Raw genomic sequence first — 26,998 nt, 5'->3', positions numbered from 1 at the left:
GCTCACAGCTTTTCTACCCTATAAATACCCCACTTCCCACGCCCTTTACGCCCTTTGCCACCCATTATGCCCTTTGAGCCCTAGAGAAACCCTATTGGGTTGATTTTCAAGAGCTTGTGAGGTTTGTGAGTGTTCTTGGAGAAGGAGAAGGTTTGGAACTCTTGCTGTCTTCTAAGGTGAATTTTTAATCCTTCTTTCATGCTTTTCTAATTGTTGTTACTACTATCTTAATGTTGCAAGTTTTAAAGATGCCATAATAAGTTCTTGTACCTTTTTCTTGTAAAACAAGAACGATTTCGAAACGTTTTTAACCCACCCTTGTTCTTGTTCTCTTTAAAAGTTGCATAATAATATGTTTTGCACTTGGATGTGCCCATTTCTTAACAAAACCAAGAATGTTTTCAAAAGGCTTTTAACACCTCTTTGATTCTTTGTTGTGTTTTCTTGTGGTGTTTGTGTTTATTTTAAGCCTAGGAAAGGAGACACCAACCCATAGCCTTAGGTAGAAGCCTATGAGCATTTTGGGGATTTTTGACCAAAACCATAGCCCCTGGCCGAACGCTCGCCCTAGGGAACGAAGGTCTTACTAGTTCCTTTTCGTTTGATGGAACCTCGTAGAGTTCTCTAATACTGCTTGTGACGATAAGTTGTGTTTCGTTATAGCATGGATTCATGATGTCGGAGGACTCAAGGGAGCGTACGAGGTAAGTAAGCACTTATGAACACTTTCCCTAAAAACGTCGGATATGTCAGCTGACTGACCACACGTATGATATGAGTATGTCTACTTTCTATAATAACTTAGTAACTACTTTAATAACTAGTCAATAAAATGCATTGCATGACATGGTACATCAGTATGTGCGGGATAATGGCTATGGACTTACTATATGGACTTGATTCTATGGTCAAATGTGTATCTTGTTATATGGGCCTTGGATCCAATGCTTGTTTCGTGACCAGTGCAACCTTAACTAGTTGTCACTACAGGACGTACATCATTAGTAGCGTGGGCTACCCGAGGTCGGACTCAGTCGGACCACTAGTGTTATGGACGGTAGCTTACAATGGTCGGGGCACTGGCATTGTATTGCAGGCCCTTCAGGATAGCGCCAATCCTGCTGAGAATGGGTAATATTTCGGGTAGACCATATATGATACTTGTTAGGTTTTAGATTGGCCTAATTTAATGACTATTCTTGTAATATTTTGTGTATTTAAAACTTTCAGGGATGTTTGAGGGGTGTTCCCAGTGTTTAAAGGTCTTCCAAGAAGTTTCCTTGTTTTCCATCAGAACAGGACATGTAACGGGACTAATTGAAGGGCTACTGGTTTCCCATCAAGAGTGCCGTCAAAACGGGACATGCAACAAGAGCAAAGATGGACTTCCTAGTTTCTCGTTAGGATTGGCGTTAGGACGAGGATGTGATAGGAGCAGAAGTTGGACTCACTGGTTTCTCGTCAGGAACTGCATCAAGACGATGATGTGACGGGAGCAAAATTTGAACTCCCTACTTTCTCGTCAAAACGAGACAAGTGACGAGAGCAAAATTGAAGCCTCTGTTTTCTCATCTAGATGAGACATGTAAGGGGACCAAAGTTGGACTCCCTGGTTTCCTGTCAGCTAGTGCGTTAAGACGAGACATGTGACGAAGAGGAGACATTTGTTCTTCCCGTCATAACGGAATTGCTTTCTCGTTAGGACATGGAATTCTCAGATCTATAAATCTGTTTTTCCTGTCATAACGGAAAAGTGTCCCATTAGGATGTGGTGAAAAAAATATCTCTCATATAAATAGTTTTCCTGTCACTGTTCACTGCAAACTTTGGGAATTTATTTTGTTGAGCTCTCTCTTCACTAAAGTCTCTTTTTTCTCCACTAGCATTGGGTCCTGGTGGTATTAATATTCAAGAGGGGACATGATATAGCTTGAAGCTGCCCTTCCTCTTGTTTGGCGTCTTAGTCTTTGACGTGTTGCCTTAGTCACTTGATGATGATAAAGATGGTGTCTTTGATTGGTATTTGTTGAAGAAAGTCTACTAAAGGGTCGGTAAAGGAAGTCACTGTTTGAAGATGGTCACGATGGAGACAAGCTGATAGGTTTATCGTTCTTACTAAGTTTAGAGGTGCTCAAGGGTCTGGATATCGTCTATTCTGTAACTGTGAATCTTCTTTTAGTGGTTTCCTGGGTTTGGCTGCCTCGGAGTGGTTTTTACCTTGAGGTGCTCAAGGGTTTTCCACTTTGTAAACAAACCTTGTGTTGTGGATGTGTTTGATTTATACTTCCGTTGTGCATGTTTTTGTGTTTGATAATATGGCTTATTATTTTTTGTTGAATACTTGATTTCAAGACGTAGAGTATGATCCTTATACACTTTCAATAGTTATAACCTATAAAGCATTAATTTTTCTGCGTTAAAATACTTAGGCGATTGCCGTCAGGAGTACACCACCCTTTACCAAACGAAACGATATTTTCAAGGTATATTACCGGAGACAACACACATTTTCAATGTTTACCAAAACTGCACGTTTATTTCTGCTGAATAATTGGGCTCATGTAATACTCCATCTTGAGGTTTACTTACTAAGTCATTAGACTTAATGCGGTTATTACTCTTGTAGGGAGCTAGTTCCTAGAGCCTAAGAGTGGAACGGTTGCCACTACAAACTTTGCTTTAAGATCTTCATGCTGTTGTCAAGTTTGCTTTATATTATGAAGGAAAATTACAGTTTACCCCTCCTAAAGTTGACAGCATTTTCCAATTCGAACACCAAAGTTTCAATTTTTGCAATCCACCCCCCCAAAGTTTCAAATTTTAGCAATTTGACCAATTGTATCCAAAACTTCTCATATTGCCCCTAATTTTTATTTATTTATTTTTTATAAAAAAAATTTAAAAAAAATTCGGGGTGGCCATAGCCATCCCTTTGGCCATCTGGCCATTTTTGCACTCCCAAATTTGTTTTTTTTTTTTTATATAATAAAAAAAATAAAATAAAATAAAATAAAAAATTAGGGGTAGTATGGAAATTTTGGAATAATATTAGTCGAATTGAAAAAAATTGGGACTTTGTGGGGGGTCGATTGCAAAAATTAAAACTTTGATATTCGAATTGAAAAACGCTATCAACTTTTGGGGGGGGGGGATATATTGTAATTTTCTCATTTTATTAGTTGCTCCATGTCTTTAATTTGAGGGTTATACTTGTACCGTAATGATTTATAGATTTCTTAGATTTATTTCACCTTCCTATGCATTAACTCTGATAATACTTAGATGGGCAGTTCCCAATTTAGCTACTAGTTGGTTAAATTGGGGTAATTGCCAGTAACCTTGCCAAGCTAGTCAAGGCCAGTTTTGGGGACGAGGATTGGTATTCGGACATAGGAGCATCCCATCATCTCACCAATGAGATGAACAAACTCAACCTTATGTCTGAGGAATACTCGAGCACAGACCACATTCACATAGGCAATGGTTAAGGTTTGTCTATTTCTCACATAGGATCAGCAACACTATCTGTTCCCCGTTGTATGTTTTTACTCAAACAACTTCTACTTGTGCCACAAATTTGTAAAAACCTAATTTATGTTCGTCCATTTGTTGTTAACAATGATGTTTTCTTTGAATTCCATTCCTCTAATTTTGTGATCAAGGATTGTCACACAAAGATCCCTGTTCATCACGGTCAACTTAAAGATGGCCTCTACTGATTCCTACGTACTTCTCCACTTTCATCGATTAAGTTATGCATTGGTTGGTGAATGTACAGTTGCGGCTCACTGGCACAGGTGTTTGGGTCATCCTGCGCTTCGTGTCGTCTGCCACATTTTATCTAAATTCAGGCTTCTTAGCACCATAAATAAAGCTCTTCCGTGTTGCTCCACTTGTTCGGTTGCCAAAGGGCATCAACTACCATTTTATGATTCCAGCTCTAAATTATGTAGTCCTCTAGATTCAATTTATTTAGATGTTTGGGGACCATCCCCCGTTATTTCAATAAATGGGAATCGGTATTATGTTTCATTTGTGGATGTTTTTTCTTGATTTACTTGGTTTTTTCCAATTCAACATAAATCAAATGTCATGTCTACCTTTCTTAAATTGCAATCCATGGTTGAGCGATTATTCAATACCAAAATCAAATGTGTGCAATCTAATTGGAGAGGGGAATTTCGCCCCCTTACCAAATATTTTCAATCCATAAGTATAATCCATCATTTATCTTGCCCTCATACTCATCAACAACAAGGATGTAACATCCCCAGCCCGTTAAGGCTGAGTTTGCCACTTTTTTTCTTTTACAACAAAAGTTCTTGCAAAGATCTATAAGGTCTATCAGAGTACTTGATTTTAAAGGATACGAAAAATGTATAAAACATTATTCAAGAGATTTTATTACAAGCGAAATTAGAAAACATTAAACTTTAGTTGCGGAATATCATATCGTTACAATAACTTATATGAAAAGACTTTGAAAATTAATAATTATTCCCACCCCATTCCGGCCTCCTATTCCAGCATCCTTTCTACCTGAAAACAAGAAATAAAACTGAATGAGCCCAAAGGGGGCCCAGCAAGTAAAATCCATAACCATAAATAGTTTTACTCCTTGTTCTCAGTTTTGAAAATCGTTTTCGCAAATAAATATAATTCTAGCCATAATAATATCTGTATGTACGGTTGCATCTCCCGTAACATATACATACTATTACATCTAGTAATAGATCATCGTTGTAAATCATCTTTATAAATCATCATCATAATGCATCATTATAAATAATCTTTATAAATCATCTCTGTAAATCATCATAGCATATCATCGTTGAAAATATAGTATCATTTTCTCATAATAAGGCCCATGTACACTATTACCCCTGTGCACGAGGGTTGCGGGTCCTTGTGACCATGGCACTGAACTGTGGCCTCAGCCATGCCCGACCGTCAATTAACTCTTTTTCTTGGTGCACTCAACGGTCTGTTGATGGAATACCACCTTCTGGCATAGCCTCCTTCAGTGGTTTCGCCTCCATCCGAGTATCGGTACCGAACTCTCATCTTATCTTATCTTGGGGCCAAAAATACTCTCCTCCATACATGTGCCCTCATTTCATAAACATTTATCTCATCTCTTGTACTTTTCTTTGTACTTCTTTTGATGCATCTTAGGGCAACATGTAGGAGGGTTTATCATCATTTTTCTTTCTTATAATCATCATCATTTCTCAACTTTCTTTTCTTAAAATGGAAACTTTTCCAAATATAAACTTGTTGTGCTTAAAAAGCCTTTAAAGAAATATAAACTTTCTAAATAATTCTTTTAGAAATCCTTCATGCATGCAACATAACTTCATAATACGTAAATAAAATAATCATTTACAATTTACTAAAGAATGAATAAATAGCATGACATGAAGTAACTTTAGAAGGGGTAGTGAATTTACTTACCTCTAGACTGAAGCTAAAAGTGGTATGAAGGAATCCAGTTGCTCCAATATGACTAACACCACTAGTATATCTTTTGAAACTAATTTCTAAAGTCCGCTATCTCTTGTGTTCTTTCTTTCTTGTAGCGCTTGGTCTCGCCCTTTCTCTCTCTGTTTTGAGTAAATACTCTTAGAAAGAAGAAAGACCGAGTAAAAAGCGGAAGAAGGAAGAATATATATGCAAGAGATGGGAGAGGAGATGAGTTGTGAAAATTGTGAAGGAGAAGAGTTCTATTTATAGGAGAAAATCAAACACTATTCTACCTTCAATTTACAATTATACCCTCATTTTACTATTTCACCTACCACCTACTATTCCACCTACCACTTACTATTCTACCTACCACTTACTATTTCACCTACCACCTACTATTCCACCTACCACTTACTATTCTACCTACCACTTACTACTTCACCTACCACTTACTATTCCACCTACCACTTACTATTCTACCTACCAATTTCCAATTACCATTCATACAATATCATAAATTTCTCAAGAATTAACATCATTGCCTAATATGAATATAATCATAGCATCAAATTAATATCTCTAAAATAAGACTTTCAAAATCTGAGGTGCTACATATTTACTATCCTATTATTTCACCAATTACCATTCTCTAATTACCACTCTCATAAATTTCCCAAGAATTAAAATCCTTAGCTACAATGGATATTAAAATAACATCATTATCAAAATAATCTATTTAAATAGCTTTGAAAATTCTGGGACACTACAAAGGATGTGTTGAGCGTTAGCATCGCCTTGTCATTGACACCACCCTTGCTCTACTCGCCGATAGTGGATGAGGCCTGTCAAACAGCATACCACCTCATTAACCACCTTCCTACACCTGTGTTAGCTCACACCTCCCCTTTTGAAAAATTGTTCTCTTCCCCTCCTGACCATAATTTTCTCAAAATTTTTTGTTGTACGTATTTTTCTAATCTCAGACCCTACAACTCACATAAATTCACCTTCCATTCCAGACCATGTGTTTTCCTAGGGTATAGTACTCTGCATAAAGGTTATCGCTGCTATCACCGAGAGTCTGGTCATTTTTATATTTCTCGAGATATAACATTTCATGAGTCCCAATTTCCCTTTCTAATTCCTACACCTAAAGTCCTACCTGTTTCCTCTCCTCCAGCCACTAATCTCCAAGTCTTCTCTCAGGTGCAACCTTCTCCACCAAGATTTGAAGCTATATCATATACACCCACTCTATCATCTCTCATGGTAACTCATGTTGTATCACCACAACTTACCTCACCGAACCTTTCTTCTAGTGAACAAGCTAATCATGTGTTGAGTCCTAGCATTCCTTCACCACCTGCACTCATGCGTACACACCACATGGTAACAAGAGCTCAAAACTAGATTAACAAACCCAAACAACGCACGGATGGGACAATGCGGTACCCCATTCAAAGAGCTCTCCTTTCGGTTGTAGATGCTACCTTGGCCAAGCCTACTTGTTTTACTAATGCTGTGAAAATTTTAGAATTGCGTAATTCCATGCAGGTGGAATTCAATGCTCTTTTTAGCAACAATACGTGGACTCTAGTTCCCCCCAATAAAGCTAAGAACATGTTAGGTTGCAAATGGGTTTTTAAGATCAAACGCAAAGCTGATGGAATGGTCGAACTCCATAAAGCTCGCCTAGTTGCCAAGGGCTTTCATCAATAGGCAAGTATTAATTTTCAGAGAAACTTTTAGCCCCGTTGTGAAACCATCTACAATTCGAACAATCCTTTATGTGGCATACTCAACTGGCTGGCCCATCAAGCATATTGATATACAGAATGCTTTTTTACATGGTTTTTTATCTGAAGAAGTATATATGAGTCAAACCCCCCGGCTTTGCTTACCCATCCTTACCATATCACATTTGTAAGTTAAAACAAAGTCATCTACGGATTAAAACAGGAGCCACGAGCATGGCTCTCCCGAATCAGTAACAAACTCCTCTCCATGGGTTTTGTGGCATCTAAAGCAGATTCATCTTTATTTATTTTTAAATATGAGAGAGTTACTATTTGTATTCTAATCTACGTGGATGATATTATCATTACAACTTCTCAACTAGCAGCTATTGATGACTTGCTTCAAGACCTACGCATAGACTTTGTATTAAAAGATCTTGGTGACCTCCACTACTTTCTTGGCATTGAAGTCCAAATCCTTGACAAAGGCAAGTTACTTTCGCAACATCGATACATTTTGGACTTGTTGAAATGCATTAATATGCATGAAGCAAAACCAATTTCATCGCCAATGTCGCCTTCAAGTACTCTCTCAACCTTCACAGGCGACCCTATGGAAGATGATTCCTTGTACTGCTACACAGTTGGATCACTTCAATACCTCTCCTTGACACGTCTAGATTTAGCATCCTCTATTAACAGAGTATGTCAATTCATGCATAGGCCAACCAAACTTCACTGACAAGCGGTCAAAATAATTCTAAGGTACCTCAAACACACTATTACTCATGGGTTACTTCTAACTCGCAATAGGGCATACGCAATTGAGGCCTTTTTAGATGCGGATTGGGCGGGGTGCCCAGATGATCGAAAATCCACAGGTGCTTATTGTGTGTTTCTTCGCTCTAACTTTCTCTGATGGAGCTCAAGAAATCAACCTGATAAGTGACAAATATTGCATATTTGGACCCCCTTTATTTACATTAGTTAATCTTTTAGCTATGTCGTTATTTAATGTTTTGTGTTAGTTTTGTGTTTTTAGTATTTTGTATGTCATTGAAGAAAAACTACAGCTTTAAAGGAAAAAAATGCAAAGTTTGGAAGAAAGCATATTTTGAAAAGACCTAGATGATATGGTTAAGTTTAACTAAGTCCAAGAAAAATGTTAAATCGGATTAAAGATCAGATTGGATTAAATTTCAGAATGGATAAGATTTCGGATTGGATTCAAATTCAGATTCTGCACACATCTCAGTATTTTTCCCATAACTTTCTGCTCAAATATTGGACTGAAGCGATTCAAGCGGAATTGGAAATCTAACGCAAAATAATACATTTCATTGTGAAATAGGATTTTCCTAATTCGGACAGTTACTATGATAAAATCGCCCCGCAATTAAATGACACAAATTTGGACGAATCCTATTCCGATTTCAACTTCTATTTTGACTGAGAGACAGACCTCCGAATTATCTAGGTTATAGGGCTTCTAGGACTTTCCTAAGCCTATAAATATATTTCTTTGCATTCAAGAAAAGATATAGAATTCCAGAGAGCAAAATTCTATAGTTTTTCTCTTTTTAGTTTAGGTTTTCTTGAGATTTAGGTTTTATTTTTATGTGGATCTAAATTCCCAACTAAGGTTGGGGATGAAGCCTCACCGATGAAGAACATCAATACTTTCATGGAAGTCTTTATTTATCTAATTTTATTGGTTTAATATTTCAATTGTTTTACTTCTTTTCAATGTGTGGAGTGATTCTTGGATATCTTTTGTGGTTTAAGGATACACTGGATGATTTAAGATAATTTCACATAATTGATTGCTTGATTTTATTTGCTTGAATAATTGGATATCCCTTGTGATTTGTTCTACGGATACATTTGGTATTTCAATTAAGATTGGATATCTTTTGTGATTTACGGATACATCTGATGATTTAATTGATATTAGATTCCTCTTGTGATTTGTGCAATGAATGGATATATGGGATGATTTTGATTAATTGTTTGAAGTATAGTAAAACATATCTAAGATTTTAATTGTGAGAACTTTAGATTAATATTGCTAAACATGGAAGTATGTTGTTACGATTCGATGAGTGTGGATTCTCAAACCTTAGTATTTTATCTCTTAGTTTATTTTAAGGAAAACTTCACTAAGGACCCCCAAACTTTCACCCGTTTTGAAATACCCCCCCTGAACTTCAAAATCTCTCAATTTAGTCCCTTGAACTTTCAATTGCTCTCAATTTGGACCCTTCCGTTAATTTTAGCCGTTAAAATTTCAAAAATAGACCAAAATATCTTTGATTTTTGTTTTTTTTTTTTTTAAAAAAAAATGTTTTAGAAGTTGGAATTTTATACAAAAGTCAGTGGTATAAACGTCATGTGACTTTTAAAATCTGACAGAGGGGTCCAAATTGAAAGTAATTGAAAGTTCAATGGACTAAATTGAGAGATTTTGAAGTTCAGGGGGGGTATTTCAAAACTGGTGGAAGTTTGGGGGTCCTTAGTGAAGTTTCCCCTTTATTTTAATTAGGTTATGTTTGTCTTTTAATTTTTAAAACCGAAATCAAAACCCTTTTGGAACTAAATTAGGATTTAATTAGTTTAGATATAAATTGCTCTTTCAAAAATATAATTCTCTGTGGGATCAACCTCGCACTTGCAATCCATTAAACTACAATCGATTCGTGCACTTGCGAATTAAATAAATTTGCACAACACAACCCACTATCTCCCGTTCAAGCACTGAGGCCGAATACAAGGCAATAGCTAACACCGCAGCTGAGATGTGGATTAAATCTCTACTTCGAGACCTTGGTATCCAACTCACAGCTACATCCACCTTATGGTGTGATAATATCATTGCCACATGCCTTGTAGTTAATACCATCTTTCATGTGCACACAAACATGTGGAAATTGATTACCACTTTGTTCGAGTTCGACTGACTGAAAAAACACTCCAGATTCAGTTTATTCCCCAGCAAAAATCAACTTCCAGATGTTCTCACTAAACCCATTGTTGAGACTCGGTTTCAGTTTCTGTATCACAACCTCAACGTTCTTGCTTCCCATTTCCATTTGAGGGGGATGTTAGGGCACAAAACTGATTGCCAAGAGATGGAGAATACATTCAAGACTCTCACACTCAAGAAGACTTCATCACTAAACAATATAATCACAAGTAGTAGAAGATTAGATTGACCAAGTGCCAAGTTGTAGATAAACACTAAAATGTCACCATATGTAACGAGAATTCATTCCCTGCACTCATCCTTTACTCTTCTAGTTTCATTGTAACTCTAATACTTATATGATTATAAATATCAATACAAACCACCAAGAGTGGTAATACGTTCAAAGCACTCTACGTATAGTTTATTAAACCTTTTATAACTCTTATGTCACAAGAGCGTCAAGATTACTCTTATTTAGATTGTGGGAGAGGATTTTTTTTTTTTTTTTTGAGACATATATGTACATAATTGAAGATGTAGAAACAAATGGTTACTTGAAAGCAATGCTCCACCTTGGTGAGCACAAATGAAATAGTAATCTTCTTGTGTATTCTTGAGATCCAGCTTCTTACTTTTTTCTTTTTATTGTTTCTTATACAATATAAATGATTTTGGTTTGTAGTTAACATTGGTAATTATGTGCTTGATACATCATTGGAAAAATGTTGAAAACTATGCCTTGTTGAAATGAAAACTAACATTATCAAGATGGTACCATCACAAGTCAATATTGAAACTTCCACCAAAACATCAAGTAACAAAATTCAAATACCAAACTAAGGAATTAGGAATAGCATTAGAAAAGTATCATGGCTTGGTTTGGCAACGGATGTTGCACTTGAAATTTGGCCATGTACTATTGTCGATGTGAAATGGTTGTAGGAGTTTCCGTGAGGCTTTGCACCTCACCTAGTGTCCACTTAAAGCAGCAGAGAAAAAAATGAAAAAGCTAGGTTTATGTCATCTCAAGGTGTAAAGGGCTTTGTGCCTGTTGAAGAAATTAACCTTGCGTTAAGAACTCCCCCAACGCCGACTTTCAAACATCAATGAAATAACAAAACCATCCATAAAAAGAAATCCAAAGCCACCATTGAAGCTCTGCTCTACACACGCCCATCCCCATTTTCAAACAAAGTTGTGCTGCCGGTAAATGAGTTTTTTTTTTTTTTTCCAGTCTCTTCCATTGTATTTCCCTCATTTACAAAGGACAAAAAAAAAAAAAAAAAACCTCCCTCCCTCTCCCTCTCTCCCTCTTTATCTCCTTTGTCTGATGTGTTTCAACTGAAATACGATTCTAACGACCCATTTCTTGTAGTATTCAACGGGCCAGTGAGAGCAAGGAACTCAGGCCAAGAACACCTCAATGTCTTTCAGCTTGTGAATTGAAGAGGATGATGATCTGTCCAACTCTCTCCCTCCGCCTCTGTCTCTCTCTTTCTCTCTCCCTCTTTATCCTTTTGTCTGATGTCTTTTGATTCTTGTAAGCCACTCCAAAGTCAAAATGACAGATTTTTATTTTTTATTTTTTTAGTGAAGATTTTGATTCTATTGCCTAATAACGATCCCATCAAAGCAGAGTAGGGTCTGTGCAACCTAAATAGCAAGAGTCCACGTGATTAGTACTTTTCCTACTGCAAGACTTATGAGATAGAATTAAAAAAAAAAAAAAAAAAAGGAGCCAAAATTCTTTAAATTCATACCATTCTCTTCTCTTCAATCTCACTCCATCCAACGTCGGACCCTTCCTTTCAACCATGCATTTTTTTTTTCTTACCATCCCTTGTTCATTGTTCGCTTCCCAAAGTTCATAGCCATAAGAGGGTCAAATCATCACATGAATTTTTTTGGGGAATAGACCTAGCTCCGATTGAGAAGAGCCATTTAGGCTATGTTTGCCAATGGCCTTAAAAAAAGGAAATGGCCCGGAACTGTAACAAATTTAATTGATGCGAGAAAAAAAGTAAGAATGTTTTGTATGAAAAAGTACAAAAAAAACTTGTTTTGTAATTATTATTATTTTTTTTTTTTGAATAGTAATAAAAAGTTATTGATGTGATGTAAAAAGTAAGAATGCTAAAGGTTGATTTTGAGAGAAATAATGTAAGGCATTTTTTAAGGCCATTGGCAAACATAGCCTTACTATTTGTAAAAAAAAAAAAAATCAACTTTCAACATTTTTACTTTTTATACTTTTTCAATTACTATTCAAATAAAAAAATCACTACAAATTAAAAATTCAATGTCAAATGGAGCACCAGGTTTTGGGAAAATGTAATTTTTATTTAAACAAATATTTACCATGGTTATTTTTATTTATTTATTTTGTAAGTAGGTTATTTTTTATTTGATCTCTTGACACATTTTTGATCAAACATGTGTTTCAATCACGATATTTACAAAATAAATAAATATTAGGATTGAAACACATGTTTGATCTTCTTTGTCCACAAAATTGGATGAAAGCCTAACATTATCTTCTTCTGCATTAGCTTGCCAATTATTTGCATGACAAAGTTTTTTTTTCAAATTTGCAACAACCGCATTTAGAATACTAAAACATTTTTCAGTTTCACATGCTTCATTCACCAATTGAATATATTTAGGACACAAAGCTTGATACCCATCTACATATTGCAATCAAGTATCTAACCCAATGTCTTTTTGTGTGAAATCTTTTACATTTTCATCTCTTGCATCACTTCTCCATGTCTTTGTAATATGTTCATTAAGGATTAGCTTGATATCTAATTCATCAATAATTTTTAGAGCATGGCGACACAAAATATCAAATGTCTCAAACTTTTTACAATTGCAAGACAAATTTTGATCCAAAGGATTCTACATAATTTTGTATTTTCCATCCACTGAAAACTCCAACAACATATGTATGTGTCGCTTGACTTACATTGTGGTCTATAATAAAAAGTGGTGGTACCTCTTCAACTTCATTTGAAAATAACTGAAACGGATTAGGCGTGTACACTTTTACTACTTGATTTAGCATAGGTGAGCTCTTCAGATTCAATCTTGGTAATTTTTATCTAAAGTTGTATTATGCTTCTAACTCCTTGTCATGTTTCTGTTTGACAACTCTTTCAAAATGAGTGAAGAATTCTAGTATATTGAGATCAGTACGCAAGCAATCCTTCAAGTCACAATTGAATCTCTCACTAAATTGTGTACTTCTCATTCCTGCATTGAACCTTTACATATGCTTGAGCCAATTTCTCCTTCAATTGAAATATGTCCATTAGCCATTTATTTTCACGAGCATCGTATTCTTCCAACATTATATTTCAGATAGAGAGAAACTCATCTTCATCATCATACTCATAGATTGCCCAAGTGTCTATTAGCATTCTGCACATGTGCCAACTACGCAAGGCATGATATATTTCAGGCATCATTTCTTGAATAGCAACTGACATTGATGCATCTTGATCGGTGAAAATAATAATTGGCTTCTTTCTAGACATTGCTTCTAGGAAGGTCTCAAATAATTATACAAAATATTCAATTATTTCATCATATAATAGTGGAGACACAAAAGCATAATACGAAGGATTTTCTTCAAAGCACTTTCTCACTTATTGCGTAAATAGTTCTTATAATCTTGCTTGGTAAAACCAAGTTTATCACCTCAACCAACTTGCTTACTCATAAGCTGATAAGAATCATTAAGTCTTATTCCTGATTCATATGCCAAATCAATATCAGCAGCTTAAGTTGTAGGCATTTTCCGTTGTGATGGCATCATGTGTATAGTTGTTGAGAGATGAAGATTGTGATTATGCTCAGCAATTAAGTCAATCACCACATATTTGCCACTATCTTGATTATATACAATAACAATACGTGCAGCGCACCCACATCTTGTTTCCACTCGAGCTTTCCTTGTTTTACTATCTCTTTTGTCTATACACCAAATTCCCTCATTCTCGCACACAAATCTCCTTGAAGTAACAATTCCAATCTTTTTATATTTGTCCACATACTTTTTTCTAGTAGTAAAGCCTATCATTCTCCCATACTCGTCATAAAAATTATAAACAATATCATCTTATTCAAACTGCATGGCATTTAGATGGTGTAAGTTCTGTAGGCACATTTGGAGACACAAAATCTTTCACTGAGACATCCATTGTTATCCCTAAAAGAAATTACATTACCAAACAAACACATTAATTCAAAAAAAAAATAATAAAAAAAAAAAACAAGTTGTATGACAGAAAAGCGTTCACTTATAGCAAATTTACAAGCATCAAAAAAGCTACTACGTAAATGTCAAACATCAAGTTGACTCTTTCATATTTTTAAGCATTTAACCAACCAAAACTATTTTAACAAGAAAAAGCACCTTGGGCCAATTTAGTAAAAGGAAAGGCCATATATTTCAATTGAGGAGAGTCGCTTAAAACAAAGATAAAAGTAAAGCTTGAAATTTGCTCACATCTCCCTAAAAATTTGATCCGCACTCCCTCATTGTGAATGCGATTTTTGTCCTTTTCTAAGCGCTTTCAACTTTAGAATGGACACTACTTAAAAATAAATAAATAATAAACCCTAAAGCGGGCATTACCACAGAAACTAGTCCAATAAGCAACAAATAAATGCTCTGCAAATGAGGGAAACCAATTATAAGTAAGTTTGTTGTCAAATGATTCGTAAGAGATGTTATAATGGGTTTCTAGAATTAAAAGGGATTCACCTAATTTTTAATTAGGGATAAATGCAAAAATTAGACGTTGAGGTTGGCTTAAATTACAAATCACTCCCTGTGATATAAATAAATAATTTATAGGTCCATATAGTTGACCTAAATTACAAATTACTCCATATGATATAAAAAATAATTTATAGGTTATCAAGGTAGGCCAAAATAACAGTTTACTCCCTAAAATCAATTTTCGCTATGTAACTTAATAGAATGTAACGCCCCCAAAACTAGACTGAACTATTTTGGTAGGGTTACTGGCAATTCCTCAAGTTCAGTTAACTAGACTTCCCGGAAGGTTACCAATCCTGGTGCTACTATCGTATAAGCTCGCTTAAATGCAGAGGTCTGATGGGATCATGACTATCACGGCTTTAAAATACGTTGTTGTCATGAATGATGTAAGTATACTTATAAACACATCTCAATTTTCATACTCAGGCGATATGGGACACCATAGTTACAGTTATAGATGTGGAGATGTGTGAATATACGCTCATGGGGTTCTTTAGGGATGGTTGCACCTTGCTCCAATGGCAGGGCAAAGGGGAGGGGGAGGGCCAAAGGCCCACCCTTGAAAAACAATTGCCCTTGGTATGAATTTATTTTGTGAAAATTCTAAAACGACTCCAAATGACACCTATTCAAATGTCTAGGTGATTCACAAATATTAAGCGGAATAAGATCTGACCTAACAATCAATAATCAACCAAATACAGATATGTAATGAAAATCAAGAACACAGATATTTGGTTACGAAGAGGAAACCATTTAGAGAACTCTCTAAATGTAAAACCTCTCCGGGGCAGCCAAACCCAGGAAATCAATCCACTATAAGAAGAATAAGGAATACAAGAAGAATTACAAAACCTTTGCAATTTACTCTTCCTTGTACACGACAAGCGACCCACTTGACTTCTACCGCAGTAGCCCTTTCCAGAACATCTGGCACAATTCTTCTATAAGATTTCCTTTCACCGGAACTCCGATTGGCTTCACGTATTTAATCCCTTCTCAAATAAGCTAGAACAATATCTCTCTCTAAGCTCTCTGATTTTGCTCTCCAAAATACGTACGTATAAATGTAGCAAAAACGTGTTTAAATAGAAAATAAAACAGTCATGTCCGGACAGGGCTAATCTGGGGTCCGGACATGGCTAGGGTTACATATGCGTAACCTAGCGATGTCCGGACCTCCAACACTTGTGTCCGGACATCTCATAAAGATTGAGGCTTTCTGGAAATGGGGTCCGGACCCAGCTTCTGGTGGTCCGGACCTCTTCATCAAAATGCAATTTCTGGAAATCAGGTCCGGACCCAGCTTCTGGCGGTCCGGACATGCCCTTCAATAGATATTTTCTGGAAATTGGGTCCGGACCTGGCTTCTGGTGGTCCGGACAGGGCCTTCTAAAATCTGCTTTCGGGACATGTTGAGGTGCTCATTTTCAACAACTTACATGCAAACCGAATGTGCCAAAACCTAAACTAACATTTTGTCTACGATATATATATATATATATATATTGGTCATTTTATGAACTTTCTCTTCTTAAAGTCACATGAGTCACTTAATGTTATGGTTGTCCTTCCTTAAACTCTCTTGGGAGTAACTTGGCGTTACAAATTTTCTATTTTAAAATCTGTTTTTTTTTCGAAGCAAATTACAAACTTTGTGCTCTTAAACTCAAAAGGTAATACTGATTTTTATGCCTCTCAATAAAAATTGTCAAAGTAATTAGAGTCATTTGTCTCATCATCTGAAACCAATTTTTAGAGAAAAAAAATTTAAGAAGAGTAGAATTTCTCTTATACATATCAACCAACACACTTTGTAAAAATATTGTTTTAATAAATTCAGAGTTTTGCTGCGAAGAAACATAATGTCTAGAATGGATTTACCAAGACTCCAAGACAAGAGTTTCTCTTTCTTAAAAATTTTGAGGTAAGCAAATAAATTTTATTTTGATTACTCTTAAATAAATGAAAGTATTTATCTAAAATTTTATATTTAAATAAGGAGAACATTAATTCTATTGAGCCCCAATTAAATTTTAAATGAGCTTGTGTTGGGATAAATTTAGCAAATATGCTCGTAAATCTTTTCTTAATAAGAAAAATATAAATTACAAGTTACATTTACATGTTTTAAGAGATAATTAAATTTTATTGAATTTGTATTTATTTATTTCGTTAATTAATTATTTTTTGTTCAATTCTATATTTTAATCTTGTCCTTTATAATTAAACCATAATTCTAGCTCTTACCAAACCAACTTTGCAATTATTAAGCAAGGAGAGTATGGTTTTTTGGTCATACCACTGAGGAACTCTGTCTATTTTATATCTTTGCTGGTTCTGTTGTTCCTTCTCGTTGCTCAAGTACTTCTGATGCCACTACGATGTATTTGGATGCAGTGATAAGGGATAGAATAAAGTTGAGTTGAAATTACATTCCAATTCATTAGGATTAGATTAGATTAATAGTTGAGTTAAAATAGGATTTTAATTATTTAGGATTAGGTTTATTGAATATTTGATATGTTATCTTTTATGTGTTTTCGTGTTATCAATTGTAGTCTATTTACAGACTATTTTATCAATGAAGAAATTAGATAATGATTTAATCAAATTGTAGTATTTTTTGAGTGGAGTATTGTGGTATTTCCTAAACCTTAAACCTTAAACCATATATATATATATATATATATATATATAAGAATGGATTTTTATTTTGTTAGATGATGTGGCATCTATTGACAAGGCATTGATGTTGGACTTTTGACAGATTAAAAGACGTATTTAAGCTTAGGCAAAATTTAATGAGTTTATTGTCGGAATTAGAAACCTAATAAATAGAAATCTAAATAAAATCCAAAGGCTAAATATAAATTTTTTTTGAAAAGAAAAAATCAATCACTCATGAATTGCTAAACTTATCATCGTCCAACACGTTGTGTTGTCCAGCCAAGTTTTCAAAACCTTGGGATATTTTCATAACACAGATTAGAGAAAACTATAATTAAATTAAATTGGAAAAGAAAAAGAGAATAGAAATATATAATTAAATTATTCATTGAGTTGCAATAGGAAACGAGAGAGAGAAAGGGGCAGGTGGCCCTGCTTCTGAGTTCCGAGTTATATAAATATGTACCCTGAAGCATGACACCACTGCACACTAATGCAACACGCTTCTTTCTCCCAAACCCTAACACAGCGCTAACAAAACCTCTCTCTCTCTCTCTCTCTCTCTCTCTCTAGAGATCTTGCTGCATTTTCCGTCAATGTGATTCCGATGAAACTTGGAGCTTTCAGGTTCAAAATACTGCACTACGTTTTTGGAAATGGCTTCAGCATGCGTCAACAACATAGGGATGTCGCCGGATAACTTCCTTGACTGCCCTCCGGCGACCTTCCCTTCCTACGGCTGGCTTAGTCCTCGCGTCTCCTTCAGCCGCGAGGAAGGCCCGTCTAAGCTTGCCGGACCCAAACCGCCCTCTACGGTGGCCGACTACGCGTCAGAGAAGCCAGATCCGGAAGCTCCGGTTGGAGATTTCGAGTTTAGGCTCGAGGATCCGGTCGCCATGCTCCCGGCCGACGAGCTCTTCTCCGACGGGAAGCTGATGCCGCTGCTGCTCTCGTCGGTCAAACCTTCACTGAACGAGTTAACCACTTCGTCAGAGATCAGGTCGCCGGACTCGGCCAAGTCTCGCCGGAGAACGGAAATCTTAGGAACGGACCCTTACCTGTTCTCTCCAAAAGCTCCGAGGTGTTCGAGTCGTTGGAAGGAGCTTCTGGGGTTGAAGAAGTTGTACCAGAACACTAACCCCAAAACTGAGAGCCACAAAACGACGTCATGGTCGTCGTCTTCGAGCACGAACCCCAAGTCCCTGAAGTATTTCCTCCACAGAAGCTCGAAATCTTCGTCGTCATCCTCCGACGCTTCACAGAGCTTACCATTGTTGAAGGACTCGGACTGTGAGTCCGTCTCCATGTCCTCTCGTCTCTCTCTGTCGTCGTCGTCATCGGGTCACGAGCACGAAGATCTCCCGAGGCTCTCGCTCGACTCGGATAAGCCCAACGCGAACCCGAACCCGAAATCCCTTCAGCGGCCAAGAATGAGAATAGTGAAGCCGAGGGGTACAACATCGTCGGACAATAATCCGAATCCGACGAGGGTGGGACGGAGCCCGATGAGGAGGGCAACGGCGGGGGAGCAGTCGGGTGGGGTGGGGAGTAGGGGGGTTTCGGTGGACAGCCCAAGAATGAACTCGTCGGGGAAGATAGTTTTCCAGAGCTTGGAACGGAGCTCAAGCAGTCCCAGTAGCTTCAACGGCGGGCCCAGACCGTTCAAGCACAGGGGGATGGAGCGCTCCTACTCCGCCAACGTCAGGGTCACTCCGGTTCTCAATGTTCCAGTATGTTCACTTCGCGGATCCTCCAAGTCCGTCTCCGTCTTCGGATTCGGCCAGCTGTTCTCGTCGCCGCAGAAGCGAGAAGGGAACGGAGCCGGAGGGAACAGCAGAGGGTCGCACGCTAATAGCAGGAACCGCAGCGATCGAACCTGATCTCACGAAAAATAATACAGCACAAGATTGTTCTTTCCGGGGGTAGGTGGTTAATTGCCTCCTTTATTTTCTCTTTCGCTTTCAACTGATTTTAGATCGTGTAAATATGCGGGGATTTCTTGTTATTGTCATCATCATCGTGGTTGTTCTACGTACGTTTTCTGCTAACATTGATGGTAAAAGCAAAGCCCAGGGGGGTAGTAGATTTCCAGGATCTGTTGTAGGACTTGTTCTTGGTTTGTTCTTCTTCCTGATCTGAAAGATATGGAATCTCTCTGCCTCTTCTTTTTTTTCGTTTCCTGTTCATGAGGCCTCTGTAACGCACGCGCTTGACGAGCACGTAGGACTGTTTACACTATTTGTTAGAGATTATCTGCGATTTAGAAAATAACTCTACTTTTAAGGAAAAGAAAAGGGAAGGGGGTGGTGGGGGCTTTATCTAATGTGTCTCTTTCCATGCAAATTTTACATTGATTTGTTGTTTAGCGTGGGAGTCATGGGAAATGATGCCAAGATTCAAACATTTTGGTCAGAGGCGCCAGCTCTGCGGAATAGTGTTTTTTGCACGTCAGTCTGATCCCACGCTCCTCTATATTCTAGTATTTATTATTATTATTATTATTATTATTAAATTACCTACCATATTTTATCTCTTTATGCCTGGGGTGGTCGGGACTGTGGACCACGTGTGATTCCGATGCTAGGATTAAATATTATTATGGACGAGCTTACTCATCGGTGTACTCTTTTTGCGACTACCATAAAGGAATTGCCACCATTAATGAAGCTTTGCTTGATTTCTCGCTAAATTCTTGCAGAGTTGAGGAGATGGAGGCACAAATTAATTATGTCTTAACGACTTTTTTTTTTTCATTATTTAATACATGTATTTACTTTTTAATTAGCTACTTTTAGGAAAGTACTCTACTTTAACTAACTTAATTCTTGTTTTAATCATTTACTTTTCTTTCTTACAATTACTTTCCTTTTCTTGGTGGCTTAAGAAAATAATAAAAAAATATTAGATAACGTTGATGTAAGAATTGAGGAGCCAAAAAAGCAATGGTAATTTGGTAATTGGGGAGAGAGGAGAGTGGCGCGCCAAGCGTAGTAGAGGAAAGATGCTGACCCTAGCTGGCCTACGGTTTGGTGGGCATAGCATGGTATATAAGAAGGAAAGGGGGCCATGTGCGAGGGAGTGAAAGCGAAAATTAAGTTTGTCGTTGTCCCCGCTGGTCTAGGTCCCGTGTCTACTCTGCGCGAATGCTAAATAGAACACGTCTTGGCGCTTCCAATAAATTAAAGCAAGCTGCTGCTGCTACTTCTGATTTGACGTTGAGGCGGTGAGAGAAACATATATATATATATATATATATATATAAAAGAATCTTTTATTCATTGTGGTGGTGGTGGGTGCAGGCTCTCTAATCAATAATTTTTTGTAAATCCTATTTTACCCCTCCATTTTATCTTAACCCGGATTTTGAGATTTTTGAATCATTTGGGTGTTTGACCAGAGTCTCTCACCTGCCCGCCCTTCATGGGATGGGACCAGTCTCTTTTGTCCCATTTCATTAGAGTTTGGGCTTTGTGACAAACGTGATATATGGGTGCAACCCTCCACCCCCCACCCCAACTGCTGCTACAAGGGCAATTCTGTCCTTTTGACCTCCTCTTACTTGCTGTTTTCATTTTTTTTACTGCTAATTAAAAAAAAAAAGAAGAAAGAAGAGCACCCTGACAGGTAATTGATTTAAGGTGTAATGAGTAGAGGCAGTTGTCTTCTTGTCCGTGCCTATTGGAATCTGCTATTATTAAACAATGAGATACTGTTTTTCCGAAAAGTATAATAATGGGAAATTAATGGAAGGAAGATGAAAGATGTAATTGTAAATTATAGCATCTCACCCACTAAACAGGTAGAGAGAGAGAGAGAGAGAGAGGGAGAGATATTCTGGATGAAAAAAAAACAAGAGATTCTCCGGCCCCCAAACTTGATCCAAATTTCATGTGTTACTGTGTTAGGGTATGTAGGGTAGCAAAAGAGGCCCACAGGATTTTGGACCATGTTTTCCGTCCTTATCTTCGTCCACCATGCACCTGAGATTCACAGCCACGCAGCCAGGTCATAACAATAATAATAATAATAACAATAAAATTGGTACAGTGTTGTGTGGGGGCATGTGAACTAGTTGGGGGTCACATCATCGTATCTCTGCTCCCATCCTGATGAGCTGGACCGGGTTGGTTGATGGGGTTTGTTATCGCTTATCAGATGGGAAAAAAAAAGAGTACATTCATTTCATCATTTCTATTCTTATATCTCCCAACATTGTCACGTGCTCTGCATAACTAATATTATTTTATCTTTCCTTTTATTTTTCTATTATTTTTAATCATTTACGGAAAGGAGAAAAAAATAAATAAATAAATCCTTAACGATGTATCTGCTCCGTACACGTGTTATGGCTGGATAATTTTTCTGCGGTTTGATTATGGACTGCTTAGCTTTAATGGGGAAGACTCGTTCGGGGTAGAGTTGGATCAAAGGAATTGGGAGACGAGTCAATAAGGCGGCTGGGTTGCCTTTGGAAGTTAGGCAAGTTCCCTATAGCAATTTACTTGAAACGCTCCCAAGAGCTGTTTGTGGACGTGTATAATTCAGTTCACGCTAAATTATATTTTCTCATCCTAATAGCCAAGGAGTGGCCGTACAACCAAATAAACGGTTTTGATATAACGAAAGAAACAAGATTACAGCATGGGTTTTTACCTCCTTTGAAGGCAGGACCTTAATCCTTTAAGAATCCTCATTCTCTTTCTTTCTTCCTAGAGTTTATGGTATGAAGGAGGGTGAAAATGGATGAAATAGATCATCTCTTACCTTATATAGGCCTTCCATCTTCGAGTACCATGTTGAAATGTCAAAATTTATTTGCTTGCAAACTGCATTAATCGATCGTTAGGGTTGAATATGCACCGACTGATCATTGCCCTATATTGATTGATTGTCCTTCGTAGGTTCACTAAAGTCCGAAAATGTGATGCCCCCAAATTTCTAAGATTTAATTATCCAAAAAGTAACCGTTTACTTGAGCTTATAAAACATTTTTATAACCAACAAAGAAGTGTTTTATCCCTTAATCAAACCTCCATTTGAAAAGTTGCCCTAAAAATCCAACCCTAACTCTTTGGCCAAACGTTTGGCAAGGGACTACACCGAATGTTTGACCATGTCCTTAGTGCGAACGTTCGGCAAGGGATTATAATGAACGTTCGTTGACCAAAATTTGACCCACTGGGTATTGACCAAATGTTTCACCTGCAACCCTAGAACTAATGTATAATAATACACCGAACATTCGCCCAATAGTACCAAACGTTCGGTGACAGTCTGAAAAGCCGTTTTAACATATTCTCCACTTTTGTAGAAGTAAGCATGCCTCCCCACCCCTATAAATACTCCCTTTGTTCCTAAGCCTCCTCTTACACCTGAAACCTTAACCCTAAAGTGAGGAGATTTTCTTGAGATGAAGAATGAGGTTTTGGGGAATTATTGCTATTTTCAAGGTAACTCTTGACCTTTCATCAAGCTTTTATGTTATCTTGTTATTATCCTTGTTTTCTTCAAATTTTTAAAAGATTTCATGACTTGTGTGCTAGGAAAATAATGGTTTTCAAATGTTTTAGAAATGCTAATTGTTTTATTTGGTTTTCTTGTATATAATGATGATTCACTATGTTTGTATGAACTTGTTTAGAGACTAGGGTGTAATTTGTAATATGGTGACTTGAGGATAAAATCCCAAGCTTTGCACTTCAAGGTAACTCTTGACCTTGCATAAAGCTTCTATGTTATCTTGTTATTATTCTTGTTTTCTTCAAATTTTTAAAAGATGCCATGACTTGTGTGCCAGGAAAATAGTGGTTTTCAAATGTTTTAGAAACGCTAATTGTTTTCTTTGTTTTTCTTGCATATAATGCTTTACTATGTTTGTATGAACTTGTTTAGAGACTAGAGTGTAGTTCGTAACATGGTGACTTGAGGATAACATCCCAAGCTTTGCATTTCAACTCTGCTCGAACGTTCTCTATCTATTCTAGTCGAACGTTCACCCCTTGGACAAAACGTTCGACCAGAGCCCCAAATGCATAAAAGTAGGGATTTGTGACCTTTTAATTAGATGCATACCTTTTGTGTCTTTAGTAAACCCTCTAACACTGTGTATAACGATAGCCATGTTTCGTTATAATAGAGATTCGGAATGTCAAATTACTCGAGCGTACGTACAAGGTAAGTAAACACTTATGATGGTTTTCCTTAAAAACGTGCGATATGTCAGCTGACTCAGCATGTGTATGATATGAGCATATTTACTCTTTTATATAACTTGGTAACTGTCTTAATAATTAGTTGATAAAATACATTGTATGATGGTACACCGGTATGTGCGGTATAATTGCCATGTACTTACTCTATATACTTGATTCTATGGTCAAATGTGTGCGTATGGATTATATGGGCCTTGAATCTAATGGTTGTTTCGTGACCAGCGCATCCATAATTAACGGGTCACTACTGGACCCACATTATTAGTAGTAGCCTGGGCCACCCGAGGTTGGACTCGATCGGGCTAATAGTATATGAACGGTAGTGTACAATGGCCAGGGTACTGGCATTTATTACAGGTCCTTCGGGACAACGCCAATCCTGCTAATAGGTGATTGCCGCTAGAATTATACCTCTTTTTTTAAATTAAAAAAAAAAAAAAAAAAAAAAAAAAAAAAAAAAACGTACTTCTTCATTTCATATAAAACTATACTTTTATGGTTTATTAACAGAGACAACACATCACTCAAATTCTTATTGAAAATGCATGTTTATTTCCGTTCATCAATAATCATTTCATACCCTACTATGAGGTTTACTTATTAAAGGCTTATGCAATTATTACATCTTGTAGGAAACCTCTTTCTAAGAAAATGATAGTGGTGAGATTGCTACTCCAAATTATTAAGATGAGTCGAAGACTTACCTCCTGTAAACAGGTTTGATTAGAATATCCGCATTTCGATTTGTAACTCCATGTCTTTGCTTGATGATGATACATGTTTCTGTGATGATTGTAGACTCAGATTTATTTCACATTCCTATGCATTTATTCTGATTATGCTAGAGATAGGCGATTCCCCAATTAGCTACTAGTTAGTTGAATTTGGGGTAATTGCTAGTAACCCTACCAAACTAGTCAAAGCCGAATTTGGGGGCGTTACATTTTGGTAACAGAGCATTCGGTTTTGTTGATCGTATCTAATAATTTAAGGATAGGACATGATGCACTAGGCTTGTCATATTAAGGACTGGAGCATAGGATAGATTTAAGTTTCTGTTGCTCTGATTGAATGAGGAGCAGGCTACAGTAACAGCCCTATTGATTGTATAATCATAGTTTGGTTGGGAACAAGCTTACCTATTCCTTGGCACAGGCACTTGATTATGCTATACACTCAAATGCGCGATCGATGCAAGCACTGGCCAAGGGAATACAAGCCATATACGCTAGGTTACAAGCCTCCCTCAGCAGCATGAAGGCTCACATATATGGAGGCAAGGTCATGATTGGGCAGTTCCGGCTAAGTTAACCAAATTCGGCGTACTCCTGTGGCCCAAAAGAAGAAGAAGGGATGGTAGAACCCCAATAGTACGCAAGTAGCTGCAAAATGAAAGTACCATAACGTATCAATGTGTGAGATTTTCCATCAATCCCAAGGAAGTATAATCTGTATCTGTGGGAAAAAAGGAAGTGGGAGATACATGAACATATGACTCGGGTGACTGACAAGTATGCGAAGATGGAACAAGAAGAGGTATGATTGCTGAGGGATGGAGTACTGCAGGCAGGCACCAACTGCCAAAAGGTTGCTTTTCTCTTAAGCATTGAAAGGGATTATGAGGCTATGGTCAAGGACGAGGAAGACCCGTAAGAAAATTCCGCCGAAGATTGAATAGATGCTATTTAGTTTATTAGTGTTAGCTAGGATAATTAGGTTACGCATGTGAACTTAGTGATGGTACTTTTGAGTGATAGGTGCTCATGTATTTCGAAACGAGTTTCAAATGAAAGAAAATGGATTTTTAACCTCATGTGAGTTTTAACTTAGCATTTTAACAAGTCTTTGGTACTAAAACTGATTTCCAAACCCAAAATGTTATTTTAAATATTTTCTCCAAGGCCTTTTTTGAAGGTATTTTACCTAAGCCAAACAAGCTTTGTTAAAACTAAATTATACATTTGTATACATGGTACCTTTCAAAAATAAAAAATAAAAAATTCGAACGTTCGCAGCTTGCCAATGAACGTTCGCACTTATGACCGAACGTTCGGTCACGATGCCGAACGTTCCCTCAGAAACCGAGGCGTTGCGATTTTGAAAACGGTTGAACACTCTTAAACTCTATTTATTTTTATGTTCACTCAACCCAAACACTCCCAAGTTGATTTTCGGCCAAGTCTCTTGCAAATCCATCAAGGTTTTCAAAGATTCACACTTGTCTTCAAGGATTTAACAAGTTATGTGAGATTTTAACCATTTTCTTTGAATTTTCGCAACCTAGGTTTTTGAAATTAGGGGATTTTGATTTCTTGATTTTATGTTCAAACGGTTCGTGCATCATCTAACAATGCCATGCCATAACGTTCGAACGATGCTAAGTAGTAGGTAACAAAATTTTAAGTAAGTCGTTTCAACGATTGGGATAAGCGTTCAAATGACCATACTGTGCATGTGACTATAATACATCCAAACTTTTGAGAAAACACCGAAAATGCCTTATAAAACCACGGGTTAATAACTTTTTTGGTACCTGGGTTTTAACCTTTTTTTTTTTTTTCTTTTTTCCCTGGGTTTTAAAACATGACAAATCTAGTGCCTCACATATAGGAAAAAACAGAATCACTACCGCCGTTAGTTTCCGTCAGTCCCCCATTAATGGAAGTTCACATGTCACTCCTATAATACGGTACGTGTCCTAAAAATAAAAAATAATTAATAATAATAATAATAATAGTAAAATAAACTAAACCTAAAAAAAAATAAAATAAAATTTGAGTTCTCCATCTTCCACACCTATAACCAATATGCAACCCAGAAACCCATCACCGCCCCCACGCAACCCATCGCCATCCATCTTCGCAACCCACAGTGTCTAACCCCATCAAACTAATTGCGAAAGATTTGTCTCATGTCATGGCTAGGGGTGGGCTAAACCCACCCGTACCCGAACAACTCGCCCGCCCTCGATCCGCCCCGCCTCAAAATGCCCAGATCCCCTTTACTTTACTGTAGTCACGGGCTGAAATTTATCTAACCCGTGATTCTCGGATTGGAATTCGGGAATCGAATTTTGACATTGCGGGTACCGACCCGCCCCGCCCAAAACCCAGCATTATAAATTCATGTTTTTCCCTAGCCAAACCCTAGACACTTAGTA

The 26,998-nt window shown here is 37.1% G+C and overlaps 1 protein-coding gene and 1 non-coding gene across 2 annotated transcripts; both read left to right on the top strand.

The window, feature by feature from the left end:
- Positions 1-18,075: 18,075 nt before the first annotated feature.
- Positions 18,076-19,799, top strand: LOC132176601 (uncharacterized). The gene has a single exon (XM_059588856.2). The coding sequence runs from the start codon at positions 18,283-18,285 to the stop codon at positions 19,504-19,506; it is 1,224 nt and encodes a 407-aa protein (XP_059444839.1). The 5' UTR covers positions 18,076-18,282; the 3' UTR covers positions 19,507-19,799.
- Positions 19,800-20,001: 202 nt separating this feature from the next.
- Positions 20,002-20,090, top strand: LOC132176789 (small nucleolar RNA Z122). The gene has a single exon (XR_009439648.1). It is a non-coding gene; the product is annotated as a small nucleolar RNA Z122 (small nucleolar RNA).
- The last annotated feature ends 6,908 nt before the right edge of the window (positions 20,091-26,998 follow it).

Source organism: Corylus avellana, chromosome 3 (assembly GCF_965113065.1).
Source record: "Corylus avellana chromosome 3, dhCorAvel1.hap1.2, whole genome shotgun sequence".
Lineage (NCBI taxonomy): Eukaryota > Viridiplantae > Streptophyta > Magnoliopsida > Fagales > Betulaceae > Corylus > Corylus avellana.
This window is presented reverse-complemented; position numbering and strand designations above follow the sequence as displayed.